We start from the raw sequence: 23,617 nt of genomic DNA, 5'->3' as shown, positions 1-23,617 counted from the left end.
CACACACACACACAGAGAGAGAGAGAGAGAGAGAGAGAGAGAGAGAGAGAGAGAGAGAGAGAGAGAGAGAGAGAGAGAGAGAGAGAGAGAGAGAGAGAGAGAGAGAGAGAGAGAGAGAGAGAGAGAGCTGCGCATGTGCAGTGGCGGCCGGCAGGTGGCGCTGTGAGCTCTTATCCTCTCTCCGCTCGCCGAACCGCAGAAGAAGAAGCGGCTGCTCCACAACACTGCGCGATGGAGTCCAGCGATGCGGGTAAACACAAACACTAAACATCAAACATCATCATTTACACTTTAATATCGCTCATCTGAACGTGTGTTTATGAGTGTCCTGTCGGTCTCAGGTCGCTGACACGGTGTGTGTGTGTGTGTGTGTGTGTGTGTAGGGATTAGCCGCTCCGGAGCTAACTGCACTAGTGTTGTGTATTTACCTCAGCTCACACTTTACTCGAGTTATCGCTGTATTTCTCATTTAAAATATCAGATCATATCTATAGAGGTCCGTTTATTGACGTAAAGTCAATCGAAATTATGATAAAAGTTTGAATTATGAAGTTAAAATGATTTGTCATCATTGAATGTGTCACGAGTATCGCGATTATTTGTCATAATTATGAGTTAATATGGCCTAATTTCAAAAGGTTACCTCTTTATAATCTAATTTTCAACTTTATATATCATGATTTTAACTTAGTACGTCATAATTATGATTTACAAAAGCGTAATTGATATTAGCATGATCTATTTAGTATATTACTGTAAAATTAAAAGAAATGTTTCGCAGGAACACTTGATTGAGATCTTTTATCATAAAATGGCTTGTTTGGCAAGAGTGCTGTGACTTATGATATTTCTAGTGCTGTCAATCGATTTAAACATATAACTAATCACAATTCTTTCTGTAATTAATCACACTTAAAAATATCAGTTTTAAATATTTCTATATTGTGATAGTTTCACTCTCCAAACTGTCTGTCTGTCTTTCTCGATCTATAATACACACACACATGTATAATGCGGCCATAAATATCTCCTGTGATCAATCTTCACATAAGCCTGTACTAATAAACATCTGCTGAGGTATTCATATGCAGGCACTGAGTGACGTGTTCTGCTTTATATGAACAATAGATTAAATATAGAATAACTGCTCATTAAAGCTGCCGTTTCTCTCTTCCGTTCATTCTCATTTCCTCACGACTCTAATTCTTCGGGACACTTTTGACTTTTCCAACAAACTTCAGTGCCAAACTTTGACACGTTGATTTATAAATAATAATAAGAGTGTGTGTGTGCTGTGTGTCCTTGTGTGTGTAATAATTAGAGTGAGTGTGTCTAACACTCTTTAAAGGGATAGTCCAGCCAATAATGAGCCTGATGTTTCTCTGCTGACCCCAGGGCATCCACATGTCGGTGTGTGTGTTTCTTCAGGAGAACACAAGTGAATGAATATTAAAATATGACCACAGAGAGAGAAAAACATAGCTGAGGGCACCGTAAGCATTTAAAAAATCAAACCCAACACAACAATCTGCCAATGGAGGAGAAACGCGGAAGAAGATTTAAAAGGTCTAATGATATCTTAAATAGATGTAATAACTCTGAACAGATAACACACATAAGTTTAACACAGAAAGATAAAGCACTTAGGCTACTTTTGCATCCGTCTGTTTATTAACCTGTAGCATTATATTTCGTGTAGCAGAATAATCTATGGTGTCATCGCGGTCGTGATCAGATGTACGGCTGCGTGTCCTTTACATTTCATGAAGGAGACGACAAGACGTGATGGAATATGTGTGCTTGAATAACTTATATAGTGATGGCCGATTTCAAAACAAAGATTCGAACCGTTATGAGTCAGTGAATCGATTCATGATTCGAATCGTGAGTCAAACTGCTGAAATCACGAGACATTGGCGATCTGAATCATGAATCGATTCGCTGACTCATAACGGTTTGAATCATGAATCGATTCACTGACTCATAACGGTTCAAATCATGAATCGATTCACTGACTCATAACGGGTCGAATCATGAATCGATTCACTGACTCATAACGGTTCGAATCATGAATCGATTCACTGACTCATAACGGTTCGAATCATGAGTCGATTCACTGACTCCTAACGGGTCGAATCATGAATCGATTCACTGACTCATAACGGTTCAAATCATGAATCGATTCACTGACTCATAACGGGTCGAATCATGAATCGATTCACTGACTCATAACGGTTTGAATCATGAATCAATTCACTGACTCATAACGGTTCAAATCATGAATCGATTCACTGACTCATAACGGGTCGAATCATGAATCGATTCACTGACTCATAACGGTTCGAATCATGAATCGATTCACTGACTCATAACGGTTCGAATCATGAGTCGATTCACTGACTCCTAACGGGTCGAATCATGAATCGATTCACTGACTCATAACGGTTGGAAGCTTTGTTCTGAAATCGGCCATCACTCTATAAGTCGTTATTTAGTGTGTTTGCGCACTAACTCTATTCTGGCCTCTTCATCAATGATTGTAGAGCCGCTGTAGTGAGATGGGCTTTGTAACGACGTCTTTAGTGCCTTTATGGGTCTTGAGAGAGGAAATGACATTGGTGTCAATGAAGGCCTTTCTGAGCCACAATGATGATTTCAAGCACTTTCCCCTGTGTGTGTGTGTGTGTGTGTGTGTGTGTGTGTGTGTGTGTCAGGTCGTGGCGGCAGGAAGACTCATCAGAAGAGTAAGCTGAATGTGATCATGCGGCAGGAGGAGCTGATCGCTCAGAAGAAGAGAGAGATCGAGGCCAAGCTGAGAGAACAGGCTCAGCCGGACCAGAACAAAACCAGCAGGTGTGTGTGTGTGTGTGTGTGTCAGGGTTTCCGTTGTCCGGTAATTACCGGACATTGGCCGGGAAAAAAATTAAATGTCCGACAAAATGAAATCTTTTCGGTCAAATTGTCAGATTAAAACTGCCTCTTATCGATACCGTAAGCCTGCGACGTGATGCCCTCGCTGTCATGACAGCACTCCGTGCTGGAGGATTGCACTTCTCCACAGCCTGCGAAGCAGAGTAGGCTATGTGAGCGGAGCGGAGTGAGGAGTGGAGCGGCGAGATTTTGAATGGAGTGAGGAGCGATTTTTTTAAAAGTCGGAGCGTTGTGGTTTTTACTCGCTCCGAGAGCGCTCCACTACCGCTCCATCACGAGAACAATTCATGACAACAGGCCGGCACAGCACTACATTTTTCGCCAGAACTAGAGCGTAGATCAGCTCAAAAAAATAAAGCCCAACCCTACCCGAGCCCATTCACCCGAGAGACCGGCCCTGCCCGTGTAAGTGTCGAGAGCGAGCCTGTAATGACTAATTAGCGGAGCGGAGCCGGTGTGATCAGCTCAATAATCCGCAGGCGCGCGCTCATGAACCCGCCGGTAAAATGATGATCGCTCCAATCCAGCTCAGACATGACATACATCTGTAGCTTACTGTACTTGTTGTAGCCATTAAACATTGTTTTTTTTCTTCATATTTATGTTTAAATATTATAATATTATTTTTAGATTTCATCTGATTATGATAGGCTAAGTGCAAAGATGCAAGTGGGTCAGAAATGATTTTGGTGGTAATATTTAGTTTAATATTAAGTTTTGTTTTGTAAAAATTGTCTCTTAATTTTAATAAAGGGTTCTTCGGTTAATTGCATGTATTTAATAAATAAGAAATAAATAAGTGGACTAGGTCGCGGAAGCCATCGCTTTCATTGCTCATGAACTGGAGCGCGTCTCAAATAAACTGAAACTCGGCAGGCTCGCCTCTCAGACATGAGGAATAGCCTAATATGTGTAGAAACGAAAAGATTTAAATAAGCACATGGTGCAGTGTTCAGAACTCACGGTAAACAACCAGCTGGAGACAGATGATCACGGCGATGGGCATGAGCGGGATGGGAAAGTTTAAGGGATTTATTTTTACCTTCTACTGAATATGATCGGGTGCAAGCACATTTTTAACAGCACTTATTCACACACGTAATTTTGTGAATAAGTAATTTTGTCGTTTTCTCTAATGATTTCAAAAACATCTTGTAGTGCTTACCTGCTTACAGTTATCAGTATACTGTTATATTCTATTATATGATTTTGTCATTTCACACGGTGGCCAATTTAAATGTTACCAACTAAATGAGACATACTGAGTTTACAATAGTGTTGTGCCAAGTTTTTTCACGTGAATAAAGGCAAATAGATTTGCACACTTTGCTTAATCCCTGGTCTAGTCTGTTAAACTGGTCAGAAGTTCTCGTTTCTAATCTGCCCTAGCCTATTCTCTCTCTCCTCAAACCGAATACCATCAGTGGTTGTACATCAAGAGCAGGAACAGTTTTTGTGCATTTTGTTTTGCGATCTGACCGGAACAAACAGAAAGTCTCTGCAACGGCGTTAAGCGTTAGATTACAGCGCTCGTCTGTGTGGAGACTGCAGGAGCCGCGAGAGAAATCTGCTCCACTGATAACAGCGGCAACGAGCGATCGCCTCTTATCTAACAAACGAATGAAATGATACTCTTCTAGTTAACCAGAGATGTTTTGTTTGTATTAGTTAGGTTAATCCGTGAAGCAAGATGTTTTAAAAAAGTGGTGGGGACATGTCCCACCTGTCCCACCCGCAAATAACGCCTATGAGTTAAAAAAATGGGTTGATTGACGCCAATCGGACGTTCATGTTTTTTTTTCCCGTCTATTTGAAAGTTCGGCTAATAAACATGTTGCATATACGGCCTGATTATGGCATTTTTTTAAAGTTCCATAAACTGCTTTCAGGAGTTTTTGACCGGCATATCATCAAAATGTCCGGAAAACGAAACCTCTGCCGGTCACTTTGACCGGCACCATTTTTTTCTAGCGGAAACTCTGGTGTGTGTGTGTGTGTGTGTGTGTGTGTGTGTGTGTGTGTGTGTGTGTGTGTGTGTGTGTGCGTGTTAATCTGTGTGTGTGTGTGTGTGTGTGTGTGTGTGTGTGTGTGTGTGTGTGTGTGTGTGTGTGTGTGTGTGTGTGCGCAAGCACGTGTTAATCTGTGTGTGTTTGTGTTAATCTGTGTGTGTGTGTGTGTCAGCTCTCCTCCCTCAGAGGCCTCCTCTTCATCCTCCTCCTCCTCTTCCTCCTCTTCGTCCTCCTCCTCCTCCAATAAGTTTGTGAATGATGGCAGTTTCCTGCAGCAGTTCCTGAGGATGCAGAAGTCCAGCCCTGATGACGGTGAGCTTGTGATAAAGGAGTATTGATTAGGCCTGGATGATAAATCGGCCAACACATGATTGCGATAAACAATAGTATTGTCGTTCTGAGACCATTTTCATCTAAAATAATGATAATGGCGTAATAATGCAGGCACACCTTTCCAAAGATCAATAAACTTTTATTTCTAAAGAGTATTTAACACTGAAAACGGAAAAATATATTAAATATCCACAATAAATGAACAAAATAATAAAAGCAATGGACTCTCGGTCTGTTAAATATACAAATAACATTAATGAATGAGGTCTTCTTTAATTCTATAAACTATAATACTGATCTGCCAACATTGTCTCTCTATGATAAATTAAAATAAGCTGATAACATCACTGTTTACTCCAGAACGACTGTACAGCCAAATCTAATTCTGCTGCAGTATTGTCCTGTTTAACACTGAAGCTGCTCTGACACAATCGGCGCTGGAGAAGAGCGATAGAAATAAAGATGATTGATTTTTAACAAAAAATGCACTTGAATAAATACCAAAAACCATAAAAGCAACGGATGAAAACTGCAGCGGACGATTGTTTTTATTAGGGGTTGCACGGTTCGGTTCGTCTCACGTTTTTTGACTATCGTGACAGGCCTTGTATCAGCTTCTGTAATGTTGTGTGTGCTGATGTCACGCTGATGATGTCATGCTGATGATGTCACGCTGATGTCATGTCCTCTAGGATCCCTCAGCCCCGCCCCCTGCGCTCAGAGCCAATCGGCAGCCGGAACACAGGCTCAGAAGAAGAGCATTCTCATTGGGAAGCGGCCGGGCCTGGGCGTCAGCAGCATGATCAATCAGTTCAAGAACTATTCTCAGTCCAAGAAGATGGCTCTCCCTGCGGCCCGGCCCAGTGTGTTCTGCTCACCCGATGAAGATGAAGAAGAGGAGGAGGATGCTCACTTTCTGGAGGTCAAAGGTATCTCACTCCGGCTCACTTCACACGACAGACAGACAGTCCATTAAAGCGTTAGTTCAGCCTGTAGTGTGCATAGTGTGATTAACTCCTCCTGTGGTTGGCCAGCCGTCAGACCTCCGCTCATCTTCACACACAGATGAAGATATTAGTGTTGAAATCCGATGGCTCAGAAAGGCCTTCATTGACACCAATGTCATTTCCTCTCTCAAGACCCATAAAGGCACTAAAGACGTCGTTACAAAGCCCATCTCACTACAGCGGCTCTACAATCATTGATGAAGAGGCCAGAATAGAGTTAGTGCGCAAAAACACTAAATAACGACTTATATAGTGATGGCCGATTTCAGAACAAAGCTTCGAACCGTTATGAGTCAGTGAATCGACTCATGATTCGAACCGTTATGAGTCAGTGAATCGATTCATGATTCGACCCGTTATGAGTCAGTGAATCGATTCATGATTTGAACCGTTATGAGTCAGTGAATCGACTCATGATTCGACCCGTTATGAGTCAGTTAATCGATTCATGATTCGAACCGTTATGAGTCAGTGAATCGATTCATGATTCGGATCGCGTGTCAAACTGCTGAAGTCACGTGACTTTGGCGATCCTTGAATCGATTCACTGACTCATAACGGTTCGCAGCTTTATTTTAAAATCGGCCATCACTATATAAGTCGTTATTTAGTGTTTTCTGCTTATACTTCCGAGTTTCTCTCATAATTCTGCATTTCTCTAATAATTCAAAATTCATCTAATTTTTCCGAGTTTGTCACGTGACTTTGGCGATCCGAATCATGAATGGTGTGAAGATGAGCGGAGGTCTGACGGCTGTCCAACCACTGGAGGAACTAATCACACAATGCACATTTCTGACTGAACTAACGCTTTAACTCTTCTCACTCATCCGATTTAGCACAGCTCATCACCTGACCTCAGAAGACGAATGAGTGTGTGTGTGTGTGTGTGTGTGTGTGTGTGTGGTGCTTTATCTGATCAGCCGTACAGGACAGATACAGCTGGTGTGAGCTGAGTTCAGTGTTCTCATAGCCTGCTTAAAGTTTCCCCCCCAGAGGACGGAGACCTGCGGCTCATTGTGGACAAGATGGCCATGTTTGTGGCGGAAGGCGGAGCTGAGCTGGAGAAGAAGGCCATGGAGGACTACAGGGACAATCCCGTCTTCTCGTGAGTTTCACTTCCGTTATACAGGACAGATCGCTCCACTGTAATAAACACCGTTCAGTTCAGTTCTGAATCCGGTCCGGAAGGTTGAGCTCTTCCTGACATTAAGCATGTTCAGGTGTTTATTGGTCATTCACTTGTCCGAGTTGTCCGGAAAAAACAAGTGTGTGTGTTGTAAATATAATTAATTCTGAAGCAATGTTCGCACCAGTGTTAAATCAGCTTTTGACATATTTAAATCTGCATATTTGTGAAATGTTTACCTTTAATAAAGAGCAGTTTCCCCCTAATCTTATTAAATATAGGCTATACTTCAGGTTATATTATGTTCTTAAATGTTATCTGTACATTAGAATAAGAGACTATAGGGCTGTTACCAATCTAATTAAATAATTTACACTGAACAATCACAACTATTACATAATGTAATGAGATCTGTATTTTTAAATGGACAAATAAGAAATGTTGGAAAGTGTTTAAACAGGAAACTAAACCTCCAGTAGGGGGCAGCAGGCGAGTCTTAACGAGTGAGTCACTGAGTCGATTCGTTTAAACGATTCATTCAAACACTGAATCATTCAGTAACACACTTGTTGCTGTGAGATGCGTTACGGTTCTTCTGTTTGGAACTATTTGTGCTGCTGAAACAGAACAAAAACTGTTAATATTGCATTTAAAATGTTAGTGACTTGATGTAAATTAGTTTATGGAGCTGTCACGTTCTTCAGGAAAGCACACTCTCGGTCATGTGATGTTGTTTAACTGCATTAGGGGTTATAAATATAAAACGTCGCATGTTGAATGTTTAGCTCAGTGTCTCGTGTGTTGAGATTTCTCCTCGAGAGGCTGCGGAGCGTCAACAGCGCCCCCTTCAGCTCATTATAGATTATATTATTATCCACTATCCATCGCCACTTACACTAAATTATCATTCTTGCATTTTGGTGATTCACTAATTATTATTTTTTGGCGTTTTAATCCGCTTGTCCGGTCGGGCTAGTAAAATTCTAAAAAAACATCCCCTGGACGAGCGTTAATGTGGAGCCTGATCTCTGTCCTGCAGGTTCTTGTTTGAGAAGAACAGTAAAGACTATCTGTACTACAGGAGGAAAGTGGCTGAGATCAGAAGGGACACGGCCGCTCAGTCTGATGGTGAGCACACACACACACACACACACAGCTAAGTGTCCGTGGTGTGATGGAGAGACAGAGAGAGACCTCACAGACGTAAACAGGTGTGGTTTAGGACTGAGTGTGCACACTACAGATCGGAAACGGTTTTAAAAGTATCGGTTTGGCAGCATTTAGGCACCGGTGCCAGTTCAAAAATAATCGGTTGGCACCATTTAGGCACCAGTGCCGATTTAAAAGTATCAGTTTGGCACCATTTAGGCACCGGTACCGGTTTAAAATAATCGTTTGGCGCCATTTAGGCACCGGTGCCGTTTTAAAAGTATCAGTTTGGCACCATTTAAGCACCGGTACCGGTTTAAAAGTATCGGTTTGGCACCATTTAGGCACCGGTACCGGTTTAAAAGTATCGGTTTGACACCATTTAGGCACCGGTACCGGTTTAAAAGTATCAGTTTGGCACCATTTAAGCACCGGTACCGGTTTAAAAGTATCGGTTGGCACCATTTAAGCACCGGTACCGGTTTAAAAGTATCAGTTTGGCACCATTTAGGCACCGGTACCGGTTTAAAATAATCGTTTGGCGCCATTTAGGCACCGGTGCCGTTTTAAAAGTATCAGTTTGGCACCATTTAAGCACCGGTACCGGTTTAAAAGTATCGGTTTGGCACCATTTAGGCACCGGTACCGGTTTAAAAGTATCGGTTTGACACCATTTAGGCACCGGTACCGGTTTAAAAGTATCGGTTTGACACCATTTAGGCACCGGTACCGGTTTAAAAGTATCAGTTTGGCACCATTTAGGCACCGGTACCGGTTTAAAATAATCGTTTGGCGCCATTTAGGCACCGGTGCCGTTTTAAAAGTATCAGTTTGGCACCATTTAAGCACCGGTACCGGTTTAAAAGTATCGGTTTGACACCATTTAGGCACCGGTACCGGTTTAAAAGTATCGGTTTGGCACCATTTAGGCACCGGTACCGGTTTAAAAGTATCGGTTTGGCACCATTTAGGCACCGGTACCGGTTTAAAAGTATCGGTTTGGCACCATTTAGGCACCGGTACCGGTTTAAAAGTATCGGTTTGACACCATTTAGGCACCGGTACCGGTTTAAAAGTATCGGTTGGCACCATTTAGGCACCGGTACCGGTTTAAAACTATCAGTTTGGCACCATTTAAGCACCAGTACCGCTTTAAAAGTATCGGTTTGGCACCATTTAAGCACCGGTACCGGTTTAAAAGTATCGGTTGGCACCATTTAGGCACCGGTACCGGTTTAAAAGTATCGGTTTGACCACATTTAAGCACCGGTACCGGTTTAAAAGTATCGGTTGGCACCATTTAAGCACCGGTACCGGTTTAAAAGTATCGGTTTGACACCATTTAGGCACCGGTACCGGTTTAAAAGTATCGGTTTGACACCATTTAGGCACCGGTACCGGTTTAAAAGTATCGGTTTGACACCATTTAGGCACCGGTACCGGTTTAAAAGTATCGGTTTGACACCATTTAGGCACCGGTACCGGTTTAAAAGTATCGGTTTGACACCATTTAGGCACCGGTACCGGTTTAAAAGTATCGGTTGGCACCATTTAGGCACCGGTACCGGTTTAAAAGTATCGGTTTGGCACCATTTAGGCACCGGTACCGGTTTAAAAGTATCAGTTTGGCACCATTTAAGCACCAGTACCGCTTTAAAAGTATCGGTTTGGCACCATTTAAGCACCGGTACCGGTTTAAAAGTATCGGTTGGCACCATTTAAGCACCGGTACCGGTTTAAAAGTATCAGTTTGGCACCATTTAAGCACCGGTACCGGTTTAAAAGTATCAGTTTGGCACCATTTAAGCACCGGTACCGGTTTAAAATTATCGGTTTGACACCATTTAGGCACCGGTACCGGTTTAAAAGTATCGGTTGGCACCATTTAGGCACCGGTACCGGTTTAAAAGTATCAGTTTGGCACCATTTAGGCACCGGTACCGGTTTAAAAGTATCGGTTGGCACCATTTAGGCACCGGTACCGGTTTAAAAGTATCAGTTTGGCACCATTTAGGCACCGGTACCGGTTTAAAAGTATCAGTTTGGCACCATTTAAGCACCGGTACCGGTTTAAAAGTATCGGTTGGCACCATTTAAGCACCGGTACCGGTTTAAAAGTATCAGTTTGGCACCATTTAAGCACCGGTACCGGTTTAAAAGTATCAGTTTGGCACCATTTAAGCACCGGTACCGGTTTAAAAGTATCAGTTTGGCACCATTTAGGCACCGGTACCGGTTTAAAAGTATCGGTTTGGCACCATTTAGGCACCGGTACCGGTTTAAAAGTATCGGTTTGGCACCATTTAGGCACCGGTACCGGTTTAAAAGTATTGGTTTGGCACCATTTAGGCACCGGTACCGGTTTAAAAGTATCGGTTTGGCACAATTTATGACTAATCCACACTCAGTGTCTTCAGTTGTGTAGTGTGCACTAGAGCAGATACTCCTGACCACAGCCTGTGGCGTTGTGTGTGTGTGTGTGTGTGTGTGTGTGTGTGTGTGTGTGTGTGTGTGTGTGTGTGTGTGTGTGTGTGTGTGTGTGTGTGTGTGTGTGTGTGTGTGTGTGTGTGTGTGTGTGTGAGAGTGAGCAGACACCCCTGTCCTCTTCCCAAACCCAATCCCAGCTCTCTCTCTCTCACTCATAAGAGTTTGTTTAGTTTGCGTTGCTGCCGGTTCTGATAGGCTGCTTTAAGTCTCCTCCTCAGTGGACGAGAGCACCAGGAAGGTGGCGGAGAAGCTGGCGCGCTTCGTGGCGGACGGTGGCCCGGAGGTGGAGATCATGGCGGCTCAGCACAACCGGGATAATCCCGCATTCAGGTACGACTGCGTGTGCATGTGGACGCTCAGGTAAATGTTGAGGTCTTGCCTTGAAAAGAAGGAATCGATTCTGAAACTAAACGAGTCGTCAACTTACTATGTAGAATTGTTACTAATTTGCATAATGCACCCCTCTTGTCCTGATTGGCTGAGCATTGTCTCTTAGCCCCGCCCTCACTCACTGTTCGTATAACTGTGTATCAAGAGATTCATATATGATAATGAGCGCTTCCTTTCTGACCAATCACAGCAGAGCAGCTCTCAAGATAGGCGGAGCTTAGAGAGACTGAAGTTTTTCAGACGCTGAGAGGAAAGAGCTGATGTGTCAGTGGAGATTAGGAGTGTGTGTGTGTGTGTGTGTGTGTGTGTGTGTGTGTGTGTGTGTGGAGACGCCAGAGCAACATTAGGAGCCTTTACAACAGCGGTGAGAATAGTGAAGGCTCAGCTGATGTTTCTCTCTGTCAGTTTCCTGTACGAGTATCAGAGCGCTGCTCATCGCTTCTACAAGGCCAAAGTGGACGAGTTCCGTCAGGCCCGAGCCGGATCCATCCCATCCATCCCGCCGGAGCAGAAGCTCACCCAATCAGAGCAGAAGCTTATCCCATCGGATCAGCCCACCGCAGCCAAGAGGAAGAGGAAGAGCCGATGGGGAGCTGAGGATGATAAAGTCCCTCTGCCCTCACCCAGCGTCATCAGTCCAATCCCAGCGGCCGAACCCAGCACTCCTGCACTGTCTGGTACACACACACACACACACACACACACACACACACACACACACACACACACACACACACACACACACACACGTTTGTTTTTGTGACATATGGGGACATTCCATAGGCGTAATGGTTTTTCTACTGTACAAACCGTATTTTTTTATCCCCTTACACTGCCCCTATACCTACCCATCACACACACACACACACACACACACACACGTTTGTTTTTGTGACATATGGGGACATTCCATAGGCGTAATGGTTTTTCTACTGTACAAACCGTATTTTTTTATCCCCTTACACTGCCCCTATACCTACCCAACACACACACACACACACACACACACGCACACACGTTTGTTTTTGTGACATATGGGGACATTCCATAGGCGTAATGGTTTTTCTACTGTACAAACCGTATTTTTTTATCCCCTTACACTGCCCCTATACCTACCCAACACACACACACACTGCCCCTAAACCTACCCATCACAGGAAACATTCTGCATTTTTACTTTCTCATAAAAACTCCTCCTGTGTGATTTATAAGCATTTTGTAAAGTGGGGCCATGGGTAATGTCCTCATATGTCACAAAAACATGCCCACATTTTAACAATTTATTTAAGTCCACTTTAAAAGAATTAATTTACAGGGACATAAACATTATAGGTGCAGTTTAACGCATGTACAAAATCATGGCCCAGTGGCATACACAGATCTTCACAAAAGCTCATCACTCAGGTGTTATGGGTATAAGTAGCAGCGTCTCCTCCATATATCAGGGCTGCCTATAATAGCAGACAGGGCACAATACTTCGCTAGCTGTTTGGCCCTTTTCTTGGGCATCCCAAGTAGCTGAAGGCCTCGTACCACCAGCCTCTGAGTGTGTCCTAAGCTGCCGAATATGAACACCAGTAGTCTGCCTCGATAACCGATCTCTGAGATGGAGTTTAAGAGCGGCTGGTATTTAATGACCTTGGTCATAAAGGCTTCCTCCATGCTAGAGTCAAAGGTGCATGCCACCTCCAGAATGAACACCTCACTGAGCTCCTCATTAACCACAATAACATCTGGTGTGTTAGCAGACAGATGTGAGAAAGCATCAGAGTTACTACTACCATGCTGGAACATGGATGCTTTTACGCTAGAGTGTTTGTATATTTTCACTGAGGGTGAGAGATGTTTTGATACGTCCTTCACTATAAGGTCCACTATTCTGTTGTGGCGTGCGATGTACATTCCCTTGTAAACATGACAGCCATTCAGGATATGTGGAAGTGTCTCAGTAATCTGTTCGGTGGTGTGATGTAGACAGTGAGGGACCTGGGTCAAAGGAAACCAGATGGAAAGGTTAAGTCTGGTAGGAAGAACTTGCAATCTTGCCTTTACTGTGAAGGTGACAATGTCCTCACTGAGTGCAGTGTTCTTAAAGAACGAGTGCGAGACAGAGTGATCAGCACAGGAGAGGCATGCCAGCTTCCCCTGGAGTCTCAGGCCAGTCCAGTGTTGTTTCTGGTGATGTTGGTGTAAGTCCAGGAGAGTTCTCCGGGCTCCTGTAGATGTTAGTGGATAGCTGTGGCCACCATATGTGGCTGTTGCCTTAACATGGACCAGGGGGTCACAGATGATATCCTCTGAGATCCTCACAGTCCCAGAGTCAGACCGCACCCACTCCAGTGCTCCTCCAGCTCGGACACAAAGATCATTCAGGTCCGGCCAGTCTGACCACACACCAAAGCCAGCTGAATGGGTGTCCAGTTTCCCACTGGGTTTCCTTTTGAATCCCAGGAAATGAGGCTCTGAGTCTCTGGCCAACGGCACCTTACGCCTCCTTAGGTCCAGGAACAGGGAAGATCGAGCCAGCTGCCTCACGTCTCTGTCATCATTATTCAGCATGTTCAGAAGATGGGAAATCCGCATGCTGGTGTAAATCCAGATCACGTTTGGTGCTCCCAACCCTCCTTCCCATTGAGGATGAAAAATAACATCACGGGTGCTGTGTGTTGAGTCCAAACCACTTCCGCACCACACTCACTGTCTTACTGTTCATGTCCCTCAGCACTTTCTGCTGGATGTGGACATTGGAGAACAGATGTTGTACTTTAGACAGCGCCACCTGTCTAATAGCCTCTAGCTTCATGGTCAGAGGCAAGGCAAGGCAAGGCAAGGCAAGGCAAGGCAAGTTTATTTGTATAGCACATTTCATACCCAATGGCAATTCAAAGTGCTTTACATAGAAATTAATTAAAACAGTGGTAACAAATGCATGAGAAAAAAAAAAGAATACCATATGGACGAATAAAGAATTAAAAACAAGCATAGTTAAAACAGTCGTAAAGATATAGTAATTAAAAAATAATAATAATAATAAAAAATAATAATAAAAAAAAAAAAAAAAATAATAAAAAAAAAAAAAAAAAAAAAAAAAAATGGTCAGATCCACAATAATGGTCTGATATAAAAATAAACATTCTTCAGTTTACTGCCTACATACATGTACCATCTTAATTAGAACACCTCTCATTCATTTCTTTCTCAAACACGTTCATAACATCCATTTTAATCACTATTCCCTGATTTTTACTCAGAAACCTTCTTGTTAAAGCCCTTACTCACTCATCATACCCTCCACAGATTTACACATACTCAAACCTTATTGTCAAACTTACTATTTCCATCAAACCCAGTTTTCACTCGTCATATTAAACTCAAAAGAACATATAAAATAAACAATAACCAGAGATAAGAACAAAGGTAAACTAAAACAATTATAAAAAGAATAAAGAGATAAGATAGGGTGCAATCAGTCGGACATACAGTGCTCAGAGCTCATTCAGTAAATGCACAGCTGAACAGATGTGTTTTAAGTCTGGATTTGAATGTGGCTACTGTTGGAGCACATCTGATCTGTTCAGGAAGCCGGTTCCAACTGCGGCTGGCATAATAGCTAAAGGCAGACTCTCCTTGCTTTGAGTGAACTCTTGGTATTTCTAACTGACTTGATCCTGCTGATCTGAGTGATCTGTTGGGTTTGTATTTAATCAGCATATCTGCGATGTATTGAGGTCCTAGCTCATTGAGTGATTTATAAACAAGTAATAGTACTTTAAAGTCGATCCTAAATGTAATTGGAAGCCAGTGTAAAGACCTGAGGACTGGTGTGATATGGTCATATTTTCTGGTTCTGCTCACAATCCTGGCAGCAGCGTTCTGTATGAGCTGCAGCTGTCTAATGGTCTTTTTAGGAAGGCCAGTGAGAAGGCCATTACAATAGTCCACCCTACTGGTGATGAAAGCATGAACGAGTTTCTCTAAGTCTTGCCTGGAGACAAAACATCTAATCCTTGCAATATTTTTCAAATGATAGTAAGCTGATTTAGTTATTGCTTTGACATGACTACTGAAACTCAGGTCGGACTCTAAAATCACTCCAAGATTCCTGACTTGATTTTTTGTTATCAGGCCTTTAGCCTCAAGATATGCGTTCACCTTGAGAATTTCATCTTTGTTTCCAAATGTAGTGATTTCGGTTTTGTCTTTGTTTAACTGAAGATAGTTTTGGCACATCCAGTTGTTAACTTCATCAATGCATTTGCACAGGGAGTCAATGGGGCTGTAGTCATTTGGTGACAGCGCTAAGTAGAGCTGGGTGTCATCAGCATAGCTGTGGTAAGCAATATTGTTCTTTTTCATTATTTGGCTCAGTGGCAGCATATACAGGTTAAACAGGAGTGGTGCTAGAATGGACCCTTGTGGGACTCCGCATGTCATGGATGTCCACTCAGACTTATGGTCTCCTATACTCACATAATAACCTCTCCCTTCTAAGTATGATCTGAACCATTTGAGGACCATCCCAGAAAGCCCGACCCAGTTTTCCAGCCTGTCTAGAAGTATGGTGTGGTCAACAGTGTCGAATGCGGCACTGAGATCCAGTTGTACCAGAATTGATGTTTTGCCTGTATCAGTGTTTAAGCGAATATCATTTATAATCTTTATGAGTGCTGTCTCTGTACTGTGATGTGGACGGAAACCAGATTGAAAATTATCAAAGTATCCATTTGAGCGTAAGAATTTGTTCAACTGATTGAAAACAACTTTTTCAATGATTTTGCCTATGAAGGGGAGATTTGAGATTGGTCTGTAGTTGCTCAGTATGGAGTTATCCAGATTTCTCTTTTTCAGAAGAGGCTTAACTATTGCAGTTTTAAGGGCGGTTGGAAAAGTCCCATAGAGAAGTGAGGAGTTTACCACTTCTAGGAGATCTGCTTCTAAACAGTTAAACACACTTTTGAAGAAAGAAGTGGGGAGTGTGTCTAGGGCACAGGTTGATGTTTTAAGATGCTGTACTGTGTCTTCTAAAATTTTGCAGTCAATAGCGTCGAAATCTGACATGGTAATTTTCCGAGGGTTTGGTATGATCTGACTGACCCCAGAGCAACTGGAGGATGTGCTGATCGCCTTTCTGATATTATTGATTTTCTCGGAGAAGTAGGAAGCAAACTCACTGCACTTACTGTCTGAGAGCATTTCACTAGGAGTCTGACTCGGGGGGTTTGTTAGTCTCTCGACAGTAGCAAAAAGAGTGCGCGTGTTGTTTATGTGTTTGTTTATAATATTTGAGAAGAAGGTCTGTCTAGCTTTGCCTAGTTCAACATTGAAAGCATGAAGGGTGTCTTTATAGATGTTATAATGGACTACAAGTTTTGTCTTCCGCCACATGCGTTCAGATTTTCTGCATTGTCTTTTCATTATTTGAACTGCTGTTGAGTTTCTCCAAGGTGCTTTTTGTTTGGTACTCTTTTTCCTGACTTTTAGAGGAGCAATATCATCAATTACACTCTTAACTTTTGAGTTAAAGGAGTCAAGGAGAAAATCAACAGAGTCTGCAGATATGCTTGGTTTTAGAGATAAAGCCTTCATAAACAGCACATTAGTGTTCTCATTTAAGCATCTCTTTTTGACAGAGACAGATCTAGCTTCAATGGCAGGAGAGATTGATATATCAAAGAAAATACAGAAATGATCAGACAGTGCCACATCCTTAATAACAATTGATGAAATGTTTAGACCCTTACTGATAAGTAAATCTAGAGTGTGTCCACGATTGTGTGTGGGTCCATTTACATGCTGTGTCAAATCAAAAGTGTTAAGAACAGTCATGAGCTCTTTTGTTTTACTGGATTCAATATTGTCTATGTGAATGTTAAAATCCCCAGCAATAGCAAAACAGTCAAACTCTGAGGAAATTATTGATAACAGTTCTGTAAAGTCCTCAGTGAAGCCTGCAGAGTATTTCGGAGGCCTATAAATAATGATAAGCAGGATGCGTGGAGAACCTTTTAACACAATACCCAGATATTCTAGAGACAAATAGTCACCAAATGATACTTGCTTACATTGATAGAAATCTTTAAAAAGAGCAGCAACACCCCCACCTCTCCTAACAGATCTGCAAACACTCATAAAAGTAAAGTTAGGAGGGGCTGCTTCATTGAGGACTGTTGCACTACAGTTTTCTTCTAGCCACGTTTCATTTAGAAGCAGAAAATCTAGGTTGTTAGTGGTTATTAAGTCATTGACTAGAAATGATTTGTTCTTAAGTGAACGGATGTTTAAAAGCGCTAACTTAACAGTAATAATTTTTTTCTCCACATTAATCCTATTTTGGCAGGTAACAGGCAGCAGATTATATTGGTTTATTAAACGGCCTGACAAGGCCTTAGACTTTCTTTCACGTAACAGAACAGAGATAGAGAAAGAGGCAGGCACACTGGGTTCCCCCTTGTTTTGTAAACATTTGATAGAGTTACTGTTATCATAGCGGGGACCCAAAACACATCACTGAGAGCTGGAATCAGTTGTTTTTGGTTCACCTACAACAGATGGAGGCGGGTGTGGGCCCTGACGTTGTGACCGAAGAAATCTCACAGGAGGAGGGCGAGGACGAGCTGGGCCCACAGGCTTTGGTGTTTGTGGGGCTCCACGATTTTTGGTCGATATTTGGGGGCTCATAGCGATCGAGTGTGATAGTCTGATTCCAGCATGAACCAAGTCCTCCATTTTCTCTGAGAAGCTCAGATGCGGGGATGCTGGAGAGAGGAATGACATGTCCGGTGAGAGGGGCTGTTTCTCTGGTGTTATCGGAAGTTGAAATATGTTGTCCTGGCTTCCCTGTCCATTTTCCAGAAAATCATCCTTGGGTGCTGAATCTTGGAGCAGATCTAATCCTTCACAGTCAGTCTGTGGTGAGCTCTGTGGGCAGGGCTCAGCTGGGAGTGTGTCCGTGAGCAATTGTTGTTGTGGGGGCGTGGTCTTATCATTGTCCTTGTGGGATGTGTCAGCCACATGTCCATTCAGCTGCTGAAAAGAAGTCCTGTGGTCGTCCATACTCTGTATCAGGTTGAGTGGGTTAGAACACACAGCTAAAGGATGATGAAGGGAAAAATAAATATTGTCCTTTAACACTCTTGCACCAAGTTTGTTTGGGTGGTGGCCATTTGATGTAAACAATTGTCTCTGGCTCCAGAAGAGATTAAAGTTGTCGATGAAATTCACTCCCTTCATCATGCAGGTTTTTTGCAGCCATGTATTAAGCCCAAGCAACCGTGAGAATCTATTTGTTCCTCTTGCTGGCAGTGGTCCACTGATGAACGGCTGAACTTTCAGTTTGCTAAGTGTTTCAAAAAGAGGCAATGGACATTTATCTATCAAGTCCAGCCTGGAAACAAACCCAGACCAGACACCCGCAGACCAGACCAGACCACACACACACACACACACACACACACACACACACACACTGATGTATAATTTGATGACTTTGATCTGTGTGTGTGTGTGTGTGTGTGTGTGTGTGTGTGTGCGTGTGTGTGCGTGTGTGTGTGTGTGTAGATCAAGAGTTGAGCAGTCTGGGCTATAAGAAGGGGAAACCGGTCGGTCTGGTGGGTGTGACGGAGCTGTCAGACGAACAGAAGAAACAGATCAAAGAACAACAGGAAGTACGAACACACACACACACACACACACTCATTACCCATAAACCCCACATGCCATAGAAATGTTGGAATAGCGTAGTATACAGTGGGTACGGAAAGTATTCAGACCCCCTTATATTTTCACTGTTATATTGCAGCCATTTGCTAAAATCATTTAAGTTAATTTTCTTCTCATTAATGTACACTCAGCACCACATACTGACAGAAATGTTGACATTTTTGCAGATTTATTAAAAAAGAAAGACTGTAGTATCCCATGATCCTCAGTGCTCAGAGCCTCTGCTCAGTGTTTAGCAGATCCCCTTCTGATCTGACACAGCCGTGAGTCTTTTCCACCGCTGGATTTGGGGATCCTCTGCCATTCCTCCTGCAGATCCTCTCCAGTTCTGTCAGGTCGGATGGTAAATGTTGGTGGACCGCCATTTTCAGGTCTCCAGAGATACTCAATTGGGTTACAGGGCTCTGGCTGGGCCAATCAGGAACAGTCACGGAGTTGTTGTGAAGCCACTCCTCCGTTATTTTAGCTGTGCTTTGGGTCATTGTCTTGATGGAAGGCGAACCTTCAGCCCAGTCTGAGATCCTGAGCGCTCTGGAGAAGGTTTTCGTCCAGGATATCCCTGTTCTTGGCCACATTACTCTTTCCCTCGATTGCAACCCGTCGTCCTGTCCCTGCAGCTGAAAAACACCCCACAGCATTATGCTGCCGCCACCACGCTTCACTGCTGGGACTGTACTGGACAGGTGATATTTTTCTCCACACATACCGCTCAGAATAAAGGCCAAAAAGTTCTGTCTTGGTCCCATCAGACCAGAGAATCTTAATTCTCACCAGCTTGGAGTCCTTCAGGTGTGTTTTAGCAAACGTTCGTGTGTCTCGCACTCAGGAGACGCTTCCGTCGGCCACTCTGCCATAAAGCCCCGACGGGTGGAGGGCTGCAGTGATGGCTGACTTTCTCCATCTTTCTCCATCTTTCTCCATCTCTGGAGCTCAGCCTCAGTGATCTTTGGGTTCTTCTTTACCTCTCTCACCAAGGCTCTTCTCCGCCGATAGCTCAGTTTGGCCGGACGGCCAGCTCTAGGAAGGGTTCTGGTCGTCCCAAACGTCTTCCATTGAAGGATTATGGAGGCCACTGTGCTCTTAGGAACCTTAAGTGCAGCTGAAATTGTTGTAACCATGGCCAGATCTCTGCCGTGCCACGGTTCTGTCTCTGAGCTCTTCAGGCGGTTCCTTTGACCTCCTGATTCTCATTTGCTCTGACCTGCACTGTGAGCTGTAAGGTCTGATATAGACAGGTGTGTGGCTTTCCTAATCATGTCCCATCAGTATAATCAAACACAGCTGGACTCAGATGAAGGTGTAGAACCATCTCAAGGATGAGCAGAAGAAATCGACAGCACCTGAGTTAAATATATGAGCGTCACAGCAAAGGGTCTGAACACTGAGGACCATCTGATATTTCAGTTTTAATATATCTGCAAAAATATCAACAACAGAGTGAACAATTTAAAGGGTTAGTTCACCCAAAAATGAAAATTATCTCATGAATGACTCTCCCTCATGAGATGAAGATATTTTAGTGTAAAGCTGAGAAAGGCTTCAGATAGGCCTCCATTGGCCTTCAGTCCATTCCCACTCACAAGACCCATAAAGGCCCTAAACACATCGACACACAGCCCATCTCACTACAGCGGCTGGACAATCACTTTACCAAGCGGCGACAATCGTTATTGTGCGTGAAAAAAATCAAAATAACGACTATCCGCCAAGATACTGACATATTCTCACGCATGCGTCGAGTTCATAAAGTCGTTATTTTGATTTTTTTGCGCACAAAAACTATTCTCGCCGCTTGGTAAAACTATTGTACAGCCTTTCTCAGCTTTACACTAAAATATCTTCATCTGTGTTCTGAAGATGAGCGGAGGTCTGACGGGTGTCCGACGGCGTGAGGGAGAGGAGTTAATGACATCATCTTCATTTTTGGGTGAACTAACCCTTTAAGGGGGTCTGAATATGGGGGCCTGTGTGACTGACAGCGTGTGTGTGTGTGTGTGTAGATGCAGGAGATGTACGATATGATCATGAAGCACAAGCGTGCGATGCAGGACATGCAGCTGATGTGGGAGAAAGCGATCCGGAACCATCAGCACGAATACGACAGCGATGAGGAGCTCGACCCCGAGGCCGGAACATGGGAGCACCGGCTGCGGCAGATGGAGATGGAGAAGACCAGAGGTCAGAGGTCACACTTTAGAAAAGCGTGATATAAATAAAGCTGACTTGACTCCAGGGGGGACCCCTGACCGAGCTCTGAATATGACGTGTGTGTGTGTGTGTGTGTGTGTGTGTGTGTCTCTCAGAGTGGGCGGAGCAGCTGACGGAGATGGGCAAAGGAAAGCATTTCATTGGAGACTTCCTTCCTCCGGATGAGCTGGAGAAGTTCATGGAGACGTTCAAAGCTCTGAAGGTGAGAGAGGCCGAGTCCAGAACACAAACAGTGAGGAACTTCAGCAGATATGAGACGTGTGTGTGTGTGTGTGTGTGTGTGTGTGTGCAGGAGGGCAGAGACCCGGATTACTCCGAGTATAAGGAGTTCAAGCTGACGGTGGAGAACATCGGGTTCCAGATGCTGATGAAGATGGGCTGGAAGGAAGGAGATGGACTGGGCTCTGATGGGCGGGGCATCAAAAACCCTGTTAACAGGTAAACACACACACACACACACACACACACACACACACACACACACACACACACACACACACACACACACATTCTGCATTTTTACTTTCTCATAAAAACTCCTCCTGTGTGATTTATAAGCCTTTTGTAAAGTGGGGCCATGGGTAATGTCCTCATATTTCACCCTCTCCTGTAATACCTGTGTCATACCCATGGCATTATACACATTTGTGTCCTCATATGTCAATCAATCAATCAATCAACTTTATTTATATAGCGCTTTTACAATCACGATTGTGTCAAAGCAGCTTCACAGTGTCAAACAGGATAATATTGCGACAAAATTAGATTTGGCTGAACAGTCGTACTGGAGAAAACAGCGATGTTATCAGCTTATTTCAACCTATCACAAAAACATGCTCTCTCACACACACATGAGCGCGTTTCTGACCCGTCTACTCTTGTATTTAGTGCTCAGATCACCTGACACAGATCTCAACGACAGAGAAATACATTGCTGATAATCTGTGTGTGTGTGTGTGTGTGTGTGTGTGTGTGTGTGTGTGTGTGTGTGTGTGTGTGTGTGTGTGTGTGTGTGTGTGTGTGTGTGTGTGTGTGCGCAGAGGCAGCACAGCGGTGGATGGCGCAGGCTTCGGTGTGGATCGTCCCGCTGAGCTCAGCAAGAGTGACGATGAGTACGACGCGTTCCGTAAGAGGATGATGCTGGCGTATCGCTTCAGGCCGAACCCTCTGGTGAGAGACACACACACACACACACACACACACTCATACACACGGCATTATATACATTTGTTTCCTGATATTTCACAAAAACATGTCCACACACACAAAACTCACACAAACACACACACTCTCTCTCTCTCACACTCACTTACACACACACACACACACACGCTCACACACATGCACACTCTCTGACACAAACGCGCACACACACACTCTCTCTCACACTCACTTACACACACACACGCTCACACACATGCACACTCTCTGACACAAACGCGCACACACACAATCTGGCTTTTAATGTGTTTATTCACTGCTAACTTGTCTCTCTTCTGTTTCTGCGCAGAACAATCCCAGGAGGCCGTACTACTGAACACACACACACACACACACACCTCCTCTCTCCGTTTCCTGCTTCTCTCCTCATATCACAGCTCACAGACTCCAGCCCTTACAGATGTTCATTACTGTCCCCTTCGTTGAGAACTGTCCTGCGTAGTCGCTGTGTGTCTTAAAGATCAGAGTTTGACCATAAATCAGCAGATATTACATTATATTATATTTTAGACTTGACCCAACGGTCTGTGATTGAGATCTAATAAACATCTGTGATCCTCAAACTGTGTGTGTGTGTGTGTGTGTGTGTAGATCTAATTTTTGTTTATGAACCTTCTAGAAGAGACAGAATGATATTTCTCTCACACCATGTGTCGCGTTTAAGATGTTCTTTGCATTTATGCGTTTGGCAGAAGCTTTTATCCAAAGCGACTTGCATTGTATTCAAGGTACACATTTTACATTATTGTCAATTCTTGCTTTCCCTGGGAATCGAACCCATTCAATCGAATCTTTAGCATTTCACTCAAATAAGGAATGCTTTAAATGATTATCTATTGAGAACAGTAAATGGACAAAAGGCAAATGAACAGTAGAATAACGAGTTTATTATAGGGTTGATGTGTTCATTTGTGTGTCCTTAAGATGATATGGTATTTAATTTCTGCCACATAAAAGTAATGCTTTTATTTACTAATATTATTTTCTCTATAGTATGAGATTAAAGGTAAAAATGATGACGCACTTACACACAG

General features: G+C 43.5%; 1 protein-coding gene across 1 annotated transcript; it reads left to right on the top strand.

Moving 5' to 3' along the window:
* Positions 1-117: 117 nt before the first annotated feature.
* On the top strand, positions 118-23,146 carry sugp1 (SURP and G patch domain containing 1). Its single transcript, XM_067452928.1, has 14 exons — positions 118-250; positions 2,715-2,853; positions 5,113-5,252; positions 5,966-6,202; positions 7,265-7,388; positions 8,449-8,537; positions 11,252-11,375; positions 11,841-12,112; positions 18,993-19,099; positions 21,155-21,332; positions 21,458-21,564; positions 21,655-21,800; positions 22,403-22,532; positions 22,873-23,146. The coding sequence occupies exons 1-14, from the start codon at positions 232-234 to the stop codon at positions 22,897-22,899; spliced, it is 1,839 nt and encodes a 612-aa protein (XP_067309029.1). The 5' UTR covers positions 118-231; the 3' UTR covers positions 22,900-23,146.
* The last annotated feature ends 471 nt before the right edge of the window (positions 23,147-23,617 follow it).

The sequence above is a fragment of the Pseudorasbora parva genome, chromosome 9, assembly GCF_024679245.1.
Source record: "Pseudorasbora parva isolate DD20220531a chromosome 9, ASM2467924v1, whole genome shotgun sequence".
NCBI classification, from domain to species: domain Eukaryota; kingdom Metazoa; phylum Chordata; class Actinopteri; order Cypriniformes; family Gobionidae; genus Pseudorasbora; species Pseudorasbora parva.
This window is presented reverse-complemented; position numbering and strand designations above follow the sequence as displayed.